At 39.8% G+C, this 19,823-nt stretch overlaps 1 protein-coding gene and 1 long non-coding RNA gene across 4 annotated transcripts in view; one reads left to right on the plus strand and one right to left on the minus strand.

Annotated features, from left to right (window-relative positions):
• The first annotated feature begins 13,802 nt into the window (after positions 1–13,802).
• Positions 13,803–19,823, plus strand: part of LOC138039092 (semaphorin-1A-like) — a 75,814-nt gene continuing 69,793 nt past the window's right edge. Inside the window, exons 1-3 of one of the 3 annotated variants that reach the window (XM_068885264.1) lie at positions 13,837–14,076; positions 18,504–18,606; positions 18,821–18,916. In XM_068885264.1, coding sequence (XP_068741365.1) covers positions 18,826–18,916 — 91 coding nt within the window. In that variant the 5' untranslated portion in view covers positions 13,837–14,076; positions 18,504–18,606; positions 18,821–18,825. Of the gene's footprint in view, positions 14,077–18,503; positions 18,607–18,820; positions 18,917–19,823 lie in introns of all 3 variants that reach the window. The other 2 variants (XR_011130362.1, XM_068885265.1) reach the window with 2 other exon arrangements.
• On the minus strand, positions 16,494–18,325 carry LOC138039094 (uncharacterized). The gene is made up of 3 exons (XR_011130363.1): positions 17,929–18,325; positions 17,784–17,822; positions 16,494–17,261 (listed from the first exon to the last, which is right to left on the minus strand). It is a non-coding gene; the product is annotated as an uncharacterized lncRNA (long non-coding RNA).

Here is a 19,823-nt window from a genome sequence, read left to right on the forward strand (position 1 = left end):
CCACTAGATTAGCCACACCAAACCTCTTTGACTTGGGCCATTAAGAGTTCAATTAGAATAAAACACAAACAGCGGTTACAAACGTTTGCTTGAACTGCAACTTGCAACCGCTGTTTGTGTTTTTTTCTTATAGATTAGCCACGTCCCACTGATCCCGCTGGAATTGTCTAGTACCTAGAGTTCTCGGGCTTTTTGGTCAGCGGGTGAGCGCCTGGATATGGTATGGGTCCATGGACCTGGTCCATGAAGGGGTCCATGGACCGGGTCCACGGGGGTGGTCCATGGACCTGGGGTCCATGTTTTGTATACGCCCTGTTGCATCCAGCATTTCAGACTCAAGGGTCTGGAACCAAATATACCCAGAATACTTTAAAGCTTCTTTTAAAATTAACGGCAGAGTCACTCTCTCTGACAGGAAGAGAAATGGCTTTGACTCTTTCTCGTCTAAAGATTTTTCTGCTGAAAACTGTACAAAAGAAGGGGTGGTCCACAGGGGTAGTCCATGGACTGGGTCCATGAAGGGGTCCATGGACCGGGTCCATGAAGGGGTCTATGCCCCTTAGAGCTTTGAACACATGAAGGGCTATCTGTTCGAAGAGAGATTGATCAAGCTTTCGTCGCTCAGACATTCAAGACGTTCACCATTTTGTAGCTTAACGTGGCAACGCGCGAAACAGGTGCAGCGAATAAACCATTACCATGAATACCGATAGCCGCAGCGTCACCTTAGTGGCAACGCACGTGTGCAACACTGTTGAATGCGATGGATGCCAAACGAATGCAACACTGTTGTTCACACCTTAGAACAAAAGAAATGTTGGATGATGTTGAAGACGATGTTTGATGGAAATCAAACTTCGTTCAACAACATCCAACAACATGCAACATAGTTGCCAAACGAGTGCAACATGTTGGATTCAACAATGTTGGATGATGTTGCACCAGCACGTCGGACCCGTTTGGCCAGGCCTTAAAGGAAAGAAACGTAATACTGGACAAAAGCAAATAAAATTCTGCCCTCAGAGGCCCCACAAAGTGCAAACTTATCACTAGTCCTCAGCTCCCGGTTACAAATGTTATGATGATGATGATGCCTAACAGATTTTGCGAGAAAGGTGCAGATATTGACATTAGAAGATAGAACTCATCTATAGCCATCCTCTATTTCAGAGTTATTTTAAAAAGACTGAGGGCATATCTCTAAGTCTAGAAATCTATAGCTAAAAGGTTCAAGAATCTCTAAAATCAGTACGCGATGTAGAATGTTAGAACGGAAGAGGGGTTCTAAAATCTCTAAAAGTTCTAAAGTTCTAGAATATCTATGGTCCATGTTGTGAGTCTAAAATTTCTAAAGCTCTAGAATATGTTAGTTCTTTTGGGGGTTCTAAAATATCCAACGTTCTAGAATATCTATGGTCCATGTTGTGAGTCTAAGATTTCTAAAACTCTAGAATATGTAAGGTCTTTTGGGGTTCTAATATCTCTAAAATCTCTAAAGTTCTAGAATATCTAACGATCCCTTTGGGGCTTCTAAAATCTCTAAAAGTTCTAAAGTTCTAGAATATCCATGGTCCATGTTGTCAGTCTAAGATTTCTAAAGCTCTAGAATATGTAAGGTCTTTTGGGGATTCTAAAATCTGTAGAATCTCTAAACTTCTAGAATATCTATGATCCATGTTGTGAGTCTAAAATTTCTAAAGCTCTAGAATACGTAAGGTCTTTTGGGGGTTCTAAAATCTCTAAAATCTCTAAAGTTCTAGAATATCCATGGTCCATGTTGTGAGTCTAAGATTTCTAAAGCTCTAGAATATGTAAGGTCTTTTGGTGGTTCTAAAATCTCTAAAATCTCTAAAGTTCTAGAATATCAAACGACCCTTTTTGGGCTTCTAAAATTTCTAAACGTTCTAAAGTTCTAAAATCAAATGATCACTTCAAATTGGAAAATTTTAGTAGACTGAAGGTGCTTGGACACGACCGCACTTGCGATTTTCACCCGTTTTTGGAAAGGCTGGCAAAAAGAGGGAATCTGTGTTCCCAGCTTATTCTAAGTAAAATTTCTTGTTGACAAATTTCACTGTGAGAAGCACACTGAAGCAACTTGCTTTCCGCCCGATAACCCTAGATGTAATTAGGTGTAGATTTGGAATGATTTTCAGAAATTCGGGGAACGAATACAGAGTGTGCGGAGCAATTTTTCAAATGACTGGGGTCATTTAAATACATGTGCAAAAAAATGTCGCGCTATAGGTTTGTATTTTTTGTGTGGAATATTGTGGACAGGCACAACAAAAGAAAAGAAAGGCAGCTCACGAAAGCTGGGTTAATGTAAAGTGTATCATCATCATGCACGGACTGAATATCGGTTGAAGTTTTGAGTTGAACATAACAGAGAATAAAGAATGTTTAGACTGAAATGTTTATATCCTGGTTGTTTGTATACTGAGTAGTGTTAAATAAAGATCTTAAAGGGGAGATGACGGGTTTGTAAGCGGTGTTAGCCGACATTTGTTCAATCTGCAATCTGAGCAAGGTCACGGGTGCTCGTGTGATATAATTCTTACGCACACGCTTAAAGAACGAACCATACACAAATTCGTCCGTTCACTTTTTAGTCAAGTTCTTAATTCGTTTGGGAAAACGGCGGAACGTTTTAGCTCACTTAAGGTGCTTGGCCTAATCACGGAAAAGAGCGCCTGGGCTTCATCAGTAAACGAGTGCTATATTCCTCACACGATCTCGGTAAAAAGTGTAGTTAACCGAACCGTAAAATGAAAGCTAAAATCCTAATCACTGAAAAGAGCGCTTAGGCTTAATCAGTAAACGAGTGCTATATTCTTCACACGATCTCGGTAAAAAGTGTAGTTAACCGAACCGTAAAATGAATGCTAAAATTTTGAAAGAGTGCTTAGGCCTATAATCACTGAAATGAGCGCTTAGGCTTAATCATTAATCAGTAAACGAGTGCTATATTCATCACACTATCTCGTAAAGAGTGTGACATAACCGAACCGTAACATGAAAGCTAAAATTTGAATGAAAGAACGAGACCAGTTAGAAGAGCTAGGGATCGTTTGATATTCTAGAACTTTAGAGATTTTAGAGATGTTAGAGCCCCTAAAAGACCTTACATATTCTAGAGCTTTAGAAATCTTAGACTCACAACATAGACCATGGATATTCTAGAACTGTAGAACGTTAAAAGATTTTAGAAGCCCCAAAGGGATCATTTGATATCGTCACCTCATCTATAGCTATCTTCTATTTTAGAGTTATTTTAAAAGACTGAGGGGCTTTGGGACTTCTAAAATCTCTAAACGTTCTACAGTTCTAGACGTTCTAGAATATCCATGGTCCATGTTGTGAGTCTAAGATTTCTAAAGAATATGTAAGGTCTTTTGGGGGTTCTAAAATCTCTAAAATCTCTGAAGTTCTAGAATATCAAACGATCCCTAGCTCTTCTAACTAGAACAGTTCTAGAATGCTATAGAAGTTTCTAATGTCAAGACCTGCACCTTTATGGATTTTGTGACGTCTTGCCCTTTACTTGAACTGTAAACTCCTGTTTGTGTTGTAGCTTGCTGAAAACTCTACAGATGGGTAAAATAAACAACGAACTACTGCATTTTTCTTCGCATTTATTTTTTGAAATGTCCTTCGGAAATATTTGGAAACCCTAAATTTCAAAATTCATTTCAAAATTCTCTGCGGGAGCATGCCCCCAGAGCCCCCATTAAGTTTGGAGCGCCCGAAACATTCTTGGTGTGCGTTCACCTTCAAAATCTCACGCTACACCCCTGCACAGCTATATAGAGCTGTACACAACTATACAGGGCTATACACAGCTATAAAGAGCTATGCACAGCTACACAGGGTTATACAGAGGGGGACATTGGGGTTTACGGTATTGAGCTTTTTTTCATGCGGCCGCGGTATTTCGGTAATTTAAAATTTTACGTCCGGTATCGCGGTATCATCTGGCCCGGCGGTATGCGGTTTTTCATCATTTTGGCTGACGGTATTCGGTAAAGAATGTCCTTCATGGTATTGCGGTAGGGTTCGCCCTCTCCTGTCTCATAGACGTCACACAGGTCAATACACTATGCAAAACAAGAACTATTAACCTATAAAGTATATAACGGTCGATTAAGCTGATTAAGGTTTTGCCCTAATGGTAAATGATTACAAAATTTGTGACATTTAATCTACAATGTGATTGTTTTTGCATCAAATGACAATGAGCCGTTTCCGTTGAGTTACCTGACCCGACTTTTCGATCTTCTCACATTTTCTGGTCTTTTCTCGAATGGCTGAGGCTGCTCCAGATGACGAGGTCATTGACTGTGTGACTTTTTTTTTTTATGAAGAAAGCAAGAGTGGGGGAGAACTGTATCGAAAGAAGAATATTTTCAATAAGTTTCGATGCGCTGTTGCAAAGGCGAAAAACGCCTTGTGAATTTGCGAGAGAGGATTTGGTAAGTTTGTTTCATTTGTTATGCAGTCAGGGTTCTATCTAGGGTATTTGAGGGGTAGAAGCTTCCCCCCCCCAAAATGCCCAGCTTCCCCCCGAAAAAATATTGTTATCATTACAGTATATAAGTAACTATACCGGAAAAATCATCCAGACGCAACGAGATCAGTGCAAAGGTAGCTGCGATTGTAAATGTATTACCGGTGACAACAGCCACTGTTGAGCGTTCCTTCAGCGCCACGAAGCTAATTAAAAAAAGGCTACGCAGTAGGCTCGGTGCGGATGCACTTAAACACACTATGCGCATTTGCATCGAAGGTCCTGACCAGTTGTCAGATTACGTCCTGGAGTCAGTGGTTGATCATTACAAAAGTGTAAACAAGCGCAAACTGGCTTTGTAATTCAATTCAATTTCAATTCAACTTTTTAAAGAAGGAAAGTACATTTAGATCCTGAATTGATCAGGGAGATTTTCCAAAGATCAATTGCCATGATTTGTTTACCAGTATTTTTCACACTCGATTAGACGCATTGTCAGTTAACAGTCGCATCTACCGCGGTCCGTTTTTATTTACAGGTTTACAGTTATCTAGAATTTTGCAGTAGTTACGAGCATTGGTAAGAAATGGGAAAGTGCCGTTGTTGAGTTTATTTATTTTATTCACGTACTAACAAGTCAACGAGTATGTATAAATATTTGTGGAATTAGACGTGTAGGGTAACTCTTCTGTTCACGTTAGCAAATATCGGAGCTCAGTTTAACATTGTCAGAAAGTGATCACGACTAAAAAATAAAATAAAATGCTACTGTAACATTTCTCAAAATTGTGTCTCAAAATGCACCAAATTGCATCTCAGCGCATATTCATGTCAAAAAATTTCCTGGGGAGCATGCCCCCGGACCCCCCTAGGAAGCTCGTGGCCTTCGGCCACTCGGGACTTCTCCCCCAAACGATAAATCCTAGATAGAACCCTGGCAGTGTGTACGATAGCTTGACGACCCTAGACAGATTAACCTCAGAAGTCTCAGAATAGTCCCACATTTAATTGTGAAAACTCGTTCTAACCGAGCGCGTGGGAGGTTCTTTTTGTTTTCGGGCACGCAAGGTAAAATATATGGGAGTTTATAGCTGTTGGGGCGACTTCCTGTATAACACTCAATATTAAGCTCAAAATAGTTTAAAATATCCATAATGGTTTTGCGTGCGCTGACTTTGTGGAGGGCCGGGTGGCGAGTAAAGGTCGTAAAGGGGGGGGGGGGGGGTTAAAGGAAAATAAATTGGTCCTTCCACAATTCACTGGAAATAAAATCGGCCTTTCACGTTTCACAAAAAGAAGAAGACAGTTTTGACACGAATTTACGTAATTTACGATTTTTCGGTTGCTTTTGTTGTGTCATCCTTGGGAAATCCTCAAGGTCCTCAAGGCAGTAGTGACGAGGAAATTGAGGAAACTGCCGACGAAAGTGCGCCAATCGGCTCCAAGGGGAAATCGGAAGCTCAGCAAACTTCCTCCTTGGTGCAAGATCTCGATTTGGAAGAGTTATTCGTTTCAATAATAGTTTATTGTACTGAAACATAACGGAAAACTAGGAACCGGTTTAAGGTACATTTTAAGAGGATTTTTATTCAATATAAGACCTCACACTTCACTCCAGGCTTTTTGTTTTGCATTCACCTACCAGAAGGTTGAACGAATGCAGTTTTCCTTTCGTGAAAAATAGCAAACAAGTTGTGAATAACTTCACTGTCGAACTACCAAAATCATCAAAATACAAGGACATATGTATACATGCTTGCGATAAATAAACACGCTACATGGATGCAACTTAAAGTAAGCGTGACCAATTGTAAAGGGATCTAAATGCCGTATCGGTATTTCGTCGATTTTCGGCACGGTATTTCGGTATTTGTTCCCCTCTATACACAGCTATAGAGGGCTATACAAAGTTATACAGGGCTATACAGCACAATACAGAACATATACACAGCTATAAAGAACTATACACAGCTGTACAGGGCTATACACAGCTCAGTGTACACACACATACAGTGCTATACATGTACAGAGCTATACGCAGCTATACAGAGCAATACACAGCTATACAGAGCTATACATGGCTATACACAGCTATGCAGGGCTATACACAGGTATACAGGGCTATACGTAGCTACCAGAGCTATGCAGGGCTATACAGAGCTCTACACAGCTATTCAGAGCTATACTGGGCGGTTAGAAACCGTATGAAACTAAATCTCACTAAGACCTGGGAGATGGTGGTGCATGGTAGAATTTCCAAACCACTGCCACCTCTGGTACAGGGTAATGAACGGAAAAGCTGGTTGAAATTGCTTGGCATAATTTTTCAGGAGAATCCATCGGATTGGGACCTTCATGTTGACAATTTGCTACGCAAAGCCAGTAGTCGTTTATACATTTTACGTGTTTGCAAACATTTTGGATACTCTAAAGAGTAATTGACTAAATTATTTGATCTCTTAATTATGTCCCTGTTTTATATGGAATTGAGATTTGGGGAGCGGCATATCGAGGTAAATACCTTGATCGCATTGACAGCTTTTTTAAGCGAGCGTTTAAATTTGGTTACACCAACAACCTGTATGTAATAGCTGAAGTTATCAGAAATCGAGACAGTAAGCTATGGAGCACTATTTTGAGCGTTAAAATAGAATTTTCCGTTCTATGCTTCTGTTACAAAGTGGTATATTTTTTAGGTCACGCATCCAGATACTAACCCCGGCGGATAGGTATAACTTAAGTGATATTTTGTATTACAAAGCTGTCAGACGCTCAGAGTGCACGTTTAAACTTGTGGTGAAAAGAAGTTGTGAATGAACTTGAAAATGATCAACATGTCAGCCTAGAAGCCAATGTTTCTCGATTCCCTTTTATTTTCTTCAATCTTTTTGGGCTTAATACTTTGCTAGTAACCACATGTCTTCTCAGGGGTGCTATTTACTTAAGACTTCTACCATGGCACTACAATGATATAGAACACCGAAACAATATCGTGAACTGTTAGAGCTACATATTGCGCAAAGACAACTTGAATCTCCTGGAAGACAAAAAGCAGCTCAGTTGACAATATGGAGTAAAGCGCTGTGTTAGTGCACTACCACATGTACGCAATGCGTGCCTATTTTTTCTAAAGATGACAGAATTTTTTTCTTTCTGACAAATGATTAATAGGCTGGTAGCCAGGTTTTATTTTATTTTATTTTATTTTATTAACTTTGCCAGTCAAGCTGGCAGAGCGCCACAACAGCTTGCGCCGATTACTGTGACCCCTTTTTTACCCTCCCAACCATGATACACAACATAAGACAGACCACAACACCGGGATCTGTTTCGTCGTATGAACGTGTGAGCCAAAGGGCCTCTGCTGGAACAACTTCTGGGTGACTTCGTAAATGGTCTTAATGACCCCCGACTTGATAAAATTGCCTGGAACGGTGCAGTTCTATACCACCCCACTCAGTCCCTTCTGTTTTTGAGTAACACGTATCACAGGCAACCCAGTGTATGCTCATGGCGCGTCTAATTTCTCCGTATTTTTCGTTGCCGTGTCGGGAAAAGTCTTCCCTATCCCTCCCCTGCTAAGTAGTGCCTTTGTACGTAGAGTCTTCTGGGCGTATGTTTCGTCGGTTTCAGGGGGTAGTAGAAATGGGTAGATTTTATCCGGTGGACACAGTAGAATATTTATTAGTAACAACCTGCAATGGCGTCGAAAGTCATTGTAACGCGAATGGCGTATTAGTGGATCTTTAAACAAAATATACCCTAATGGAGCTCAATAATGGAAAGTCAATTGGAAAAACAAGACAGGCGGTGAAAAACAAATATCTGGAATCTTCAAATGTGTCTTCGACAACAATTGCTTCTTTCGCCGTCGGATATCATCAAGTGAGCTTTGTTTCTAATGTTATTTGGCTAACTGTGGTGTTATGTACAAGACTGAAACCAAATGGCAAATGGGTTTAAAAGGAATCGAACGCCTTGAATGCATCACATATTGTTTACTGAAGTCGCATCTCAGTTGTCTGGCAATTTACATTTGTTTTGAACTGAACTCTGCACAGTCTTCAGGTGAAAGAAAAATTGGAAATGTGACAGTGAAGATTTATTTGAAAGAAAGCTTATTGTCTCTTTTGCGCTGCATTATTAACGGTCAAGGTTCTTCCGAAAAGAGTTTTAAGATCCTGAACTTTGAGACTGAAATTCATTTAAATGCTGTTGCACAAATGACAATTGCATGACGTAATCGTTTCTATTTTGGAAAACCAATAATAACTCAGATTTTTGATTGACAGTTTTTTTGTTATTTAGTTTTTTTTTTCGGAAAAAGCGGTAAGACTTTCCTTGAATTATAAAACCGTTTAGGAAAGTACGTTTCTTACCGTGGTTTATCTCCGTTACATTTTTTGGCGACCACGACGGGATACAGGTTATTTATCGTTTGCATGTACATGTAGGAGCAGTTCAGGAAACTGTTGGAATATTTACCGTAGTTCACCGAGGGAAGTTCCTTGCTAGCAGAGGTCTCTTTTCTTTCGCTGGGTTGAGGAGTAGACTGCCATGGGTCGAAATTCAATGTGTTGAGCATGCACGGCGGTTACTTAGCGACCGAATCCTTACGTCATACTTCATGTTGTGTGGGCTCACTTAACAACAGCGGAATTATTGTAATGGATCCTTGATATGCGAGGGATACAGTGGGCTCAAGTCACAGTCAGCAAACATATCATGGGGCATGCAGTTTGAAGAGTGCCGTCCGAGGTTGTGGACGTCGGTTGGATCAGAGCGAGTTTCGACCAATGGCAGAGGTCTCTTCTCCATTACTCGTCAACCCAGCGAACGCAAAAGAAAAGAGACCTCTGTTAGCAGGGAACGAGGGAAGTTTTCGTCGCTGTTGTTTGTTCAAGATGACCGAAAACGACAGCGCTAGCATAGAGCATGTTTTGGGACACGAAGAAACCGAGAAAAGCCACGATTAACAGAAATTGGAAAAAGGAACGGCGCTTTTGAAGGTGAAACGAGAGAAGGGACTGCGTATGATCGAATTGACAAAAATTCGTCACCGCATGGAGAAGTTATGCATCGCGCCGAAGGATGTTCACCTCATTGAAAAAGAAATTGATCAGCTCTGCTGGCTCTGGTCGGTTCTGGAAGGCGTACTGGAAATTTTGGACGAAATATGTATAGCTTATTTGGAAAATGGGGATGTAAAGAATCAACAGGCAGCGATGAAGGAAGCACAATCCCTCGAATCAGAAATTCAAGCCACCATCGAGAAAGCCCTCGAGGGCGTAAAATTACATGTTCAACGGTTTCTGCCCCGGCAGCGAGCGCTTCACAGGAAAATCAACTCACGTATTCAAGTGCCCCAAACGTTTCGGACGCCAGACAACTCGATTCAGTGTTACCTTCACCTTCTTTACAAAGCGGTCAAACTGTTCAAGGTGGAAAAGCCGAAGAAGAAAATTCTGAAAATTCGCCAGGCGCTGTTTTCGCTAATCATGGTCTAAAACCACTAAAGGTGCAGTACCTTGGAAAAAAGGGAGCCTTGTTTACCAAACAATCGACAAGTAGCAGAATCCCGCCTTCGCAGCACTGAGAGGAACCTGAAGAAAAAAGGATTTGTCGAGAAGGAGTCTCAGAAGGTTATTGACACAAAGTTCCTGAGATTGAAGCGCCACCCCCTGAAGTTTGGTACTTGCCGCACTTTCCGATTGTTAAACTGAGCAAGTCCACCACGACTGAGTAAGGATTGTATTTGACTGTTCTGCAAAATGTGATCCTGCTGGGCCAAAACTGCAGAGAGAGTTATTTGATGTTTTGTTCTGTTTCCGCCGCAACCCAGTTGCCCTTGTTTGTGACATCATCCAGGAGATGTATCTCCACAGGAGCCCATCTGCAGCGTACAACTTCCATACAGCGTCTGTGAAACGGCGTTTTCACAAGTAGGTTTTATATTTAGACTAGCCCTTCCCGCGAATTAGGTCAAAAAACAAGGGCAGTTCCGGTTCGGTGACCCTATGACGTCAGCTTAATTTCTTGTAATTGGTCATCGGGCTCCTGTGGGAGTCTCATTCGCGGGAAATTCAATCTAAAAATAAATCGGTCTGTGAAAACGCTGTTACACGAACACAGTAGAGTTGTAGGCTCAGGGTCATGGGTTCCTGATCTCCAGATATAGATTGAGTCCACGGACCGACCGCTGTTCCGATTCCTATGGCGAGATGGGAAGTTTATGAGTTCTGCAGAGTCGTTTTTGGAAAGAACTCGGCCCCCATGGAAGCCCATTTCGTTGCACAGGAAAACGCTAGGCGTTACCGAACCGAGTACCTATTAGCTGCCAAAACTGTGCTTCAGTCTACCTACATGGATGATTCACTGGACAGTGTTGAAGGAGAAACGAAAGGGATTGAACTGTATCATTAACTAAGTGAATTGTGGGCGAAAGCAGGCATGCACGCAAGGAAGTGGGTTTCGAATGCAGATGAAGTGATGGCAATCATACCAGAAGAAGACCGTGCCACGGAAGTGAACATCAGGGACAATAGCGATACAGTCACCACGACACTTGGACTGCAGTGGAACAGCACTGAAGATGAATTAGTAATACCTGCAACACCGGTCTGGTCGGGCTATCCAATTACTAAAAGGAACGTTTTAAAGAAGGTCGCGACAGTCTTTGATCCACTAGGTCTGGTCAGTTCCTTCATCGTACAAGCAAAAATTATGCTTCAAGAATTCTGGAATCGAGGTTACGAATGGGATGAGGAAGTTGAAGATGAAAAGGCTAACCGCATACAGAACTGTTTTTCACAGCTGCCATGTTTAAAGGAAAAAAACGTCGTTATTTCCAAGATGACCTCCCGCCAACCCTCCAGCCACTGCATACTAATGGCTGATGGTGTTCAATGGCTCAGCCAGTCAGATCACAGCATTTGCATTAGTATACTAGTAGAATTCTACTAAAATTAGTTTGTAGAACAGTTTCTGCCGCGACATTTGGCGCTCATTCTCTTCTCGGTCTCTGACCCCACACGAAAATAAAATGGCTGACAGTTTGGACGTTATTACTGTGCCGGCAGAGTTTGCTGACTGGTTACAATCATTGCACATAACGCTTCCACTATGCAAAAGAGAAAACAGTTTATTCCCCACCTTTTAAGGCCTGCCCGCCAGAATTGATCAGAATTCTGGGCTCATTAAACCCTGGCTTACACAATCGTAAGTAGTTTTGGGTGGACTTATAACTTTGGGGGGGAATAGGTGTAGGGGTGGAGAGGGGCTATTTAACAATTATTCCTCGAGCCCGAATGGGCTCTGAGTCAATAGCCCATGAGGCCGAAGGCCGAATGGGCTATTGACTCAGAGGCCATGAGGGCGAGAGGAATAATTGTTTTAGTAAAATCCAACTAGTTGGTCAAAAAAATATCGAGACAAAACATCTTTCGCTAGTTAAAGCTAGACTTTAATTGTTGTTTTGGTTTTCAAAGCCGGCGCTTTTCGCTACTAGTGGGCTATAACAAATAGCCTACTAGTAGCTCAACCAATCAGAACGCAGCATTGATAATAGACCACTAGGTGGATTTTACTAAAAGCGGATACGAGCTACTGAAGTGTTTATACGGTTAAGCCCTCGCAATATTAATTATTAATTGCTGCCATTGCTAGACACTGCTTAAGCTTAAACGCAAGGAAGACCATCAAAACCCTCTCTGTAATTGTTAGTCAGTATTGTCAGATAACTTACCTTTCCTTTCTTTACCCTTGCAGCTCTTTTTGTCCTTCTTTTTGCTCTTTTTGAGAATGGTGTGAAAACGAGCTACGGAAGTGTTTATACGGTCATCATAAAGTAAAAATCAAGCAACAATTAAGCCCTCGCATCATGAATTATTAATTGCTGCCATTACTGGACACTTTTAAATGCAAGCGAAGGCCGTCAAAACCCTCTTTATTAATCATGTTAATTATTAGTCCGTAATTACTGGTAAACAGTGTCAGACAACTTACCTTTCCTTAGGCTTTCTTTCCCCTCGTGGCTTTTTTTGTCCTTCTTTTTGCTTTTTTTGAGAATGCTGTGACTTATGTGCGATTTTTTAAATGTTTTTCCATTTCACGTACTCCACGTTAGCAAGCGCCAGAAAAGCCGCACAGACGCGATAAAAGTCACCGAGTTGGAGAATCATCACTGACGTGACTTCGTGTCGACCTTTGTACCAAAAAAGGAAATAAGAGACATAAGACGCTCACTGCATAAGAAGCACGTCAAGTGTTGAATGATGGTTTGTTTAATATATCTTAATTTGCACAAGAAATATATTTGTAGCAACACCAACAGAAGAGAAGATTTAGAGTCATGCTGGCCTGGTCGGTCATGTTGCTGTCGAAATAACAAAGTGAAAAGATGTCGCTTTGTCGAAGTTAAAAATGGATTGTCGCTGTCGCAAATTGTCGCTTTTTTTCCGTCAGGTTCTGTCGGCTGTCGGTGGTCTGGAACAAGATTGTCGCTACATTTTTTGCAGTTCTGGAGCGATGTCGCTTGTCGCCAAGAACGCTTGGAAAGGCCTCGTTAACTTTCGAGTGGTTGTTTTGAATTATGGCCGCGGGAAAACCAGGTCCGAAGTCAAATGAGAACGCGATGGGGGAGGGGCCGAGGAGTAAGCGTGCGCCCCATGCCATAAGGCATGTCACTATTGTTGGTTTTCACTCACGTGATCAACAGCCATGTTTTTCAACGAAAACAAAAGAAGACGTTAGCATACTTTCCAACCTCGTCCCCAGGGCCTTCTCCTCTGCGATTTTCAAAATGGCGAAAATCGCAGAGGAGAAGGCCCTGGGGACGAGGTTGGCATACTTTCAATTCCCGGAGGATCGGATTGCGACACCAACATGGCCGCCATTTCATTGTTTGGGGACACCAACATGGCGGCCGTGACGTCATGTGAAATCCAAGCGAAATATCGTAACCCTTTACCACGCTTAAACATACAAAGAAGTAACAGGCACAATAGTTTAAAAGGAAAACTCTTATCGGAAAGTGAAAAACGGCGCAAATGAAGAATAACAATCGGCAGAAGTATTAAAGGTTTATGGGTTTTGCCACTTATTCCGCTTACTGCGTAAGTCCGGCTCAAAAATTAAAATTGTTTCTTTTCTTAAGTTATTTTCGGAGATTTTATGCTCTAGCGGAAATCTTCGCTATCAGAATTAATTAACTCATTTCCAACAGGTTTTCAGCTGAAAATCCTATCTATTTTTATGCCATTGTCAACCTGGAATAGTATCAATTCAACTTTGGAACACGTGACCTTTCTTTTGTTCCATATCTTAATGAGCTTGTGACGGTTTTCCGGGATTCCATGTTTTGGTGTACTTTTTACGTCGTTGTATCAGTCAATGAGTATTGGAGGTCGATGCGGACAATTCAGGTCTTTGATACGTGTGCTTAGCTTTACTTGTAGAGCGTCCTGACTTGTGCTCAGCTTGGAAATAATATAAGCCTACGTCACGTATGGATATTGTGTGTGACGAAGAAGAAGTTTTGAATTTAAAAATACTCTGAAGAACTTTCGAAGGTGAGAATTTTGACGATACAACAATATTCATGTGTTATTAGTAGATTCTTGTGCTTTGAGTGCAGAATTTTAACGAAAGGTGCAGCTGGAATATTTGTAGTGTAGTGTTATTGCTTCTTCTTTTCTAAGTGCCCAATAGAGGGAGGTTCGTTATTTTCCTACCGTGTTTTCATTCGACAGTTTATTAAAGCACCCAAGAATTTTACAAATTACTTTGCTGGTGCCAGCGTATGCAGAGGTATTATTGGAAAGCAATGGTGTAAATTTTTTCGGTAATAGAATATTTGTCCATAGGTCGTTGTTTTTCGTTCGGTCGAATCTACACTTATCTGTACGTCAGACAACTGTCCCGCCGCGCGATAACCATCTATAAAAGCTATCTGTCAAATTTAACGGAATACTTCGGTTCGTGAACAGTTTGAGCAACAAAGCTGGTAATGGGTTTTTCTGGGCGGAATATCTAGAAGGGAAGTCCTGCATTTCATGGAACGAAGTGAAAAGTCCAGAAGTCCATCAGATAAATAAGTTAGTTTGTTACGACTTGAATATAGCAATCGACAACTACGGTTAAGAAAAGTTGTATGAAGCATATTATGTGGTAATTTTTCATTTTAACGGAGGGATAAAAACAGAATTTAATGGAATTATGTAGCAACGCCTTTCTATTAAACAGGAATTATGTTGTGACTCGTACGGGGCAATTAATAATGCAGTCCGTGAATGGAAGGAATCGTCCTTTGTTGAATTTGATATTAAAATCAAGGTTGTGGATATCATACGTATTTCCCTTTATCACTTGCATTTATGAGTATCCTCCACGCACTGTGCGATAAATGCATTTAGTCTTTAACTGGAATTTACTTGAAACGCAGTGCAAGATTTAATTAAGGACGTACGTAACGTAAGGATTTGTGATGTAATCGTCTGTCAAGTCCAAAGGGTAGAAGATTAAGATTTTCAAGTGAAATATCGAGATGGAAAAAGGATTGGCAGAAAGAAACCATTCCATTTAATCTTAGAATGATATTAAAATACTGTTCCATGTTTAATTTCTGGTAGAGGCTGCTACTGTGGTTCCAATCAACCGAGAAGAATATATTTGTTTCTCGACGCATGGAAGTCGCGCGAATGACTCGCGTCTTTTTGTAAAAAGAATAATGTTCAATTATTGCTTCCATTCAGGGCATGAAGTCTGTTATAACTTTGTTTATACTGTATGTGCAAGGGAATGAGTTCCTTTTGATAGGTTTAAGATATAAAGATAACTACTACTGCAGCATGCAAAGACAAAATGTCTTTGTTTACACACAATTAGTTTTGTTTGTGTTTGTTAGGATTGTAGGATGTAAATTTCATCGAAGTTGTCAAATTTTAAAAATGTTCACTACTGTTCTTTGAAGTAGATCTCAACGACTTCTTCGTGTGATATTTTCAAGAATCGACAAGTTCCACCGTTCTTTAATCTGCAGCACATGATGAGACGTGATTAAAACCATAACTTAGGCAGAAAATGCAATAAAACGAATACTAAAGAGTATTAAAAGCGAAATTTAATGCTGTTTTTTTCTAAACTAAAACAGGGCTGTTCATGGTTAAACCACTGGAGGTAGCCAGGTAATAACATTAGCCTTAATTTGAGAAAAGCTTTTCATATTTTATTTGTAATTTGACGGCTGAGAGGAACTGATTTTTTAACAATCCAACATTGATTAGTGATTATAATTGATTCTGCATTTCAGTGTAAACATTCCCAATATTCATTTGAAAAGTGTTTGATCCAATGTATCTGTAGACAGTATTAAAAAATAAAGTTTTCTTTCCTTGATATGTGTATAATAAATGTTATCAGAAGGGTCACCTTGTGAAAAAGGTTTCATTTTGTGTAAGGAAACTTCCACTCAGTGTTTGTACAATCATTCAAAACTGTGAGCTGAATTCCATTGTTGCTGTGAGAGAATTTACAGGCTAAAACTAGTATACCTAAATGATAAAAATGCTGCCAAAAGGGAGGACGATATTGAGTATGGTAATTGATACCCTATGAACTGAACTGTGAAGAATTATTGTTTTGCACAAGACATAATGGTATTGTTATGATAGGAAATCAAGTAAAACTGTTTTAGGTCGGGGGTTTTCTAGCTAGGTTTGAATAGATATTGCGTGCATGTGGCATTTTTTGTTTCGAAATTTTTGGTTATTTCAGCCTTCATTAATATTTGATGTTGTCTCCCCCGTCCTCAAAAAAAGACGAAAGTAATAAATAAATACTTTTAATGGCAATTGGAAAAGGATCTTTGAGCAGAACTTCATGATGTGTTTCGGTACATAGAGGGGGCTATATTGTAACCTGTGAAAACCTGTTTTCTTGAGAAAATGAACGGTGGCAAAACATCAACATTGAGCAACAGACATTCCCAAAAAAACTGTGTAATAAAATGATATATAAAACAACATTTTGTTAAGTACTCTAAACTCTGTCACATCAACATTATGGTATTGAAAATCAGTTGTTTCTCGAACAGCAACTTGCAATGTTGTAAAATCAACTCGAAACTATTATGAATTTGACATTATAGTCACTTTATACTCTGTGAAACACTACAGTTAATTTTTTTATGACATACTCACGTTTTTACGACCTTTTGGTAGTTGAAATAATTATATACTGTTAAAATCAGATTTTTCTTCAGCAGCAACTAAACAAAGTGGTAAAATCAACCACATTCTACGTGTACATATGAATTTGACATTTCAGTAACATGATGTCCCCAGCTAAACTGTTATTTTTTTCATCACAAACTTTACATGTTCAAGAGCAACAGACTATAAAAATCAAATGTGTGTTTCACAGCAACTATAAAATATGTTGTAAAATCAGCTATATACTATCATTCTGAATTTGACATTGCAGGGACATCATGTACTCTGTTAAGCAGTTAATTTTTTTTACGAAACATTTTTAAATTTATGAATCTAACTTTATGTAGACTACATAATATTTTGTGTAAGTTAAATAAAATTAAATTGAAATTGAATACATCCTAACAGCAATGTTTTGTTGTAGATATGATATTTTGTGTAAGTCAAATAAAACTGAATTGAAATTGAATACATCCTAACAGCATCATTTTGTTGTAAGTATAACATAGACAAAATTATCACTTTGGAAATCTGTCAATGGGAATCTGAAAAAATGATAAAATGAAACAATCATTTCCCTTGCAAAAATAACCAAAAAACTACATGTACTTTCAGTGAATTAAATGCTATATGCAAGCTAAAGCAAGAGTGAAGTTTGTAACAAGTTTCAAGATCTTCAGTCAGCAAATGAGAACTGGCCACCAAATTAATTAAAACATCAAAGGATAACTTAAATAGCTCATTAAATAAAAAAGGAACCAAGGATGGGCCAAACTGAAGAAGATTTAAGGGGATTGCGATGGCGTTTTTTGAAAACCGTGTAGCCAAAAACCTTTTCAAAGTTGATATCCCTGTTGATAGGAACTGTGCCGGAATATAATTGAATATAAATTACAATTAGACATATTTGTTTTATTACCAAACGGTATTTTCGTAACAGAAGCGTAAAAAGCAACAACACGCGAAAGAAAGGAGCAATTCATATGCCGAAGAAGGCACCGAAGAACTCACTTCGGTGAAGCGTGCAGTATAATGCGTGCTTGGAGATGCAAGTTAAAAAATCTTACCTCGAACTTAATACAAGTATTGCAAGCAGCAATTTGACCCTGAAATAAAGCAAAGGTAACTTTTACATAAGTAAAGTTATTACAGATATGAAGAATTAAAGCAAAAAGACCAAAAAAGGAGCAAGTTACACATAGAACAACTAACCTTCTCCTTCCTTCGCTAAGACAAGCAAGCACATGGTTCCCTGCGCATCCTGCGCATCCTAAATCTCCCATTTGCGCATAACCACAATTCCTTGCATTTGGTAAGAAAAAGTGATTGCAAGCCCCTATAATGTAATCTTCTGCTGATTAGAGAGCTGCCTCGCTCGTTCGCTTCAAGCTCACTCGCTGCGGCAGCAATTATGTAAAGTATTAAACTGTTGCTTTCTATAAAGCACAGCGGAGAGAGAGCGAGAGAGGAACTGTGCATGGGAATCATTTAAAAATACATGTAGTTACACTTGACTACTTGGTGCTCAGGAGCCCAAAGTTATGCAGAAAATCTTTAAAGAGGGCATAGTTTTGGAATAGAGGGGTTTACCAGTAAGAAGTTTTAGAAAGTGTAGAATCTATTCAAGATATTGCTGTTTCTGAAAGGAAAGGAAAAAGTTCCTGTAAAGATTGACAGTGCTTTCAGTTGCATTGAAAGAAGCTGTACAATGTATCAGACTGTAAATTTAAACTCAAAACTGAAATTTCTTTGACAAGATATTAAAAACGTTTCTATTTATGGTTTAGAGAGGAATATAATAATATCATTACAGTGGCCTGTAAGAAACCACAAAACAGGAAGTAATATTTGCCAAATACAGGGATAAAAAGGACACAGGATTTTTGTAAGGTAAAGCTTAGAACCACGGAACGTAATATTATTATACATGTATTTAAAATCTTCGAAACATTTTTAGACTTTTAAACACATCACTTTTATTAATCACTGACACATCAGTCAGCTCAGTCTTGAATCTCTTTTCAGTTATCACACTGAGTATACCTTTATTTTAACCCACTGAAAGCAAATCTCATTTTGTTGATCTAATGCTTTGAGTCCACAGGTAGCATGATGTACAAGTACCTTGTGGAACTGTTTTTTGCTGTCTTATTTGCTGCTTTAAGCTGTGCAGACATTTTTTCATACAGCAATTGCAGAGGTAAAATTTACAATTAATGCAGTTAAATCAGAAACCCATAAGGGTTGAAACGTGTAACGCGCGTTCACAGCTTCCGAATATTCAGTGCGGACTGATTGGTTGAATGTTTCATTGCTAAGTACCATATTTGGAAACCCCTCGCTCTTGTTGTTCCAAATATGGTACTTAGCAAATCGAATATTCAGAAGCTTGTTTCCAAGCACACAAGGGGCCGTTACACGTTTCAACCCTTATGGGTTTCTGGTTAAATGCAATTCAACAGAGTTAACATCTAGGAGCACAAGTTTTAAATACCTTCACGGTCAGCGGTTTGTTAGATCTGCGCATGCGCCAGGATTCTTCGTGTTCTTGGTCATAGGGCGTTGTAGCAGTTTTGTTGGCGTTTTTACACATGTGTAGCAGAGCGCAACGAAAGTGCTGTCCGATAGCCCGGGGCTAGTGGAATGACTTGTTGGGCTAGCGTTTTCTTATCGTAGCTTGCCCGATGGGCAAGCACCATTGGTTCCTCTTTTCTGATGATTAATTGAGCTTTTATACCAAAAAGTGTGTAGCAGAAAGCTCCTGAGAGAAAATGATAACGTTATGAGGCCAAATTATTGTAGCGTGACCACGTTTTGCGCCGCATTTTAGTTGTGTCTGTAAATAATGTCATGACTTTTTCTGCTTACATAAGCAACCGAAGTATCGTACGGAGCAATTATGCCACAGTCGGTAAGTGCGCGGCCTTGGTGCAAGAGGTCCTGAGTTCGATTCCTGGATCTCGCATCCTTGTTTCGACTTTTTTCCTTTCCGTGGAGCTAAGTAGCTTTAAATACCTGTAAAACGGAGCACTGATGGAGAGGGGGCCGTAAAATGAGCGCACCGTCGACCTCAGGTTTGTCAGTTGAATTACTGTTACGACGAATTA

The sequence above is a fragment of the Montipora capricornis genome, chromosome 2, assembly GCF_036669925.1.
Source record: "Montipora capricornis isolate CH-2021 chromosome 2, ASM3666992v2, whole genome shotgun sequence".
NCBI classification, from domain to species: Eukaryota; Metazoa; Cnidaria; class Anthozoa; order Scleractinia; family Acroporidae; genus Montipora; species Montipora capricornis.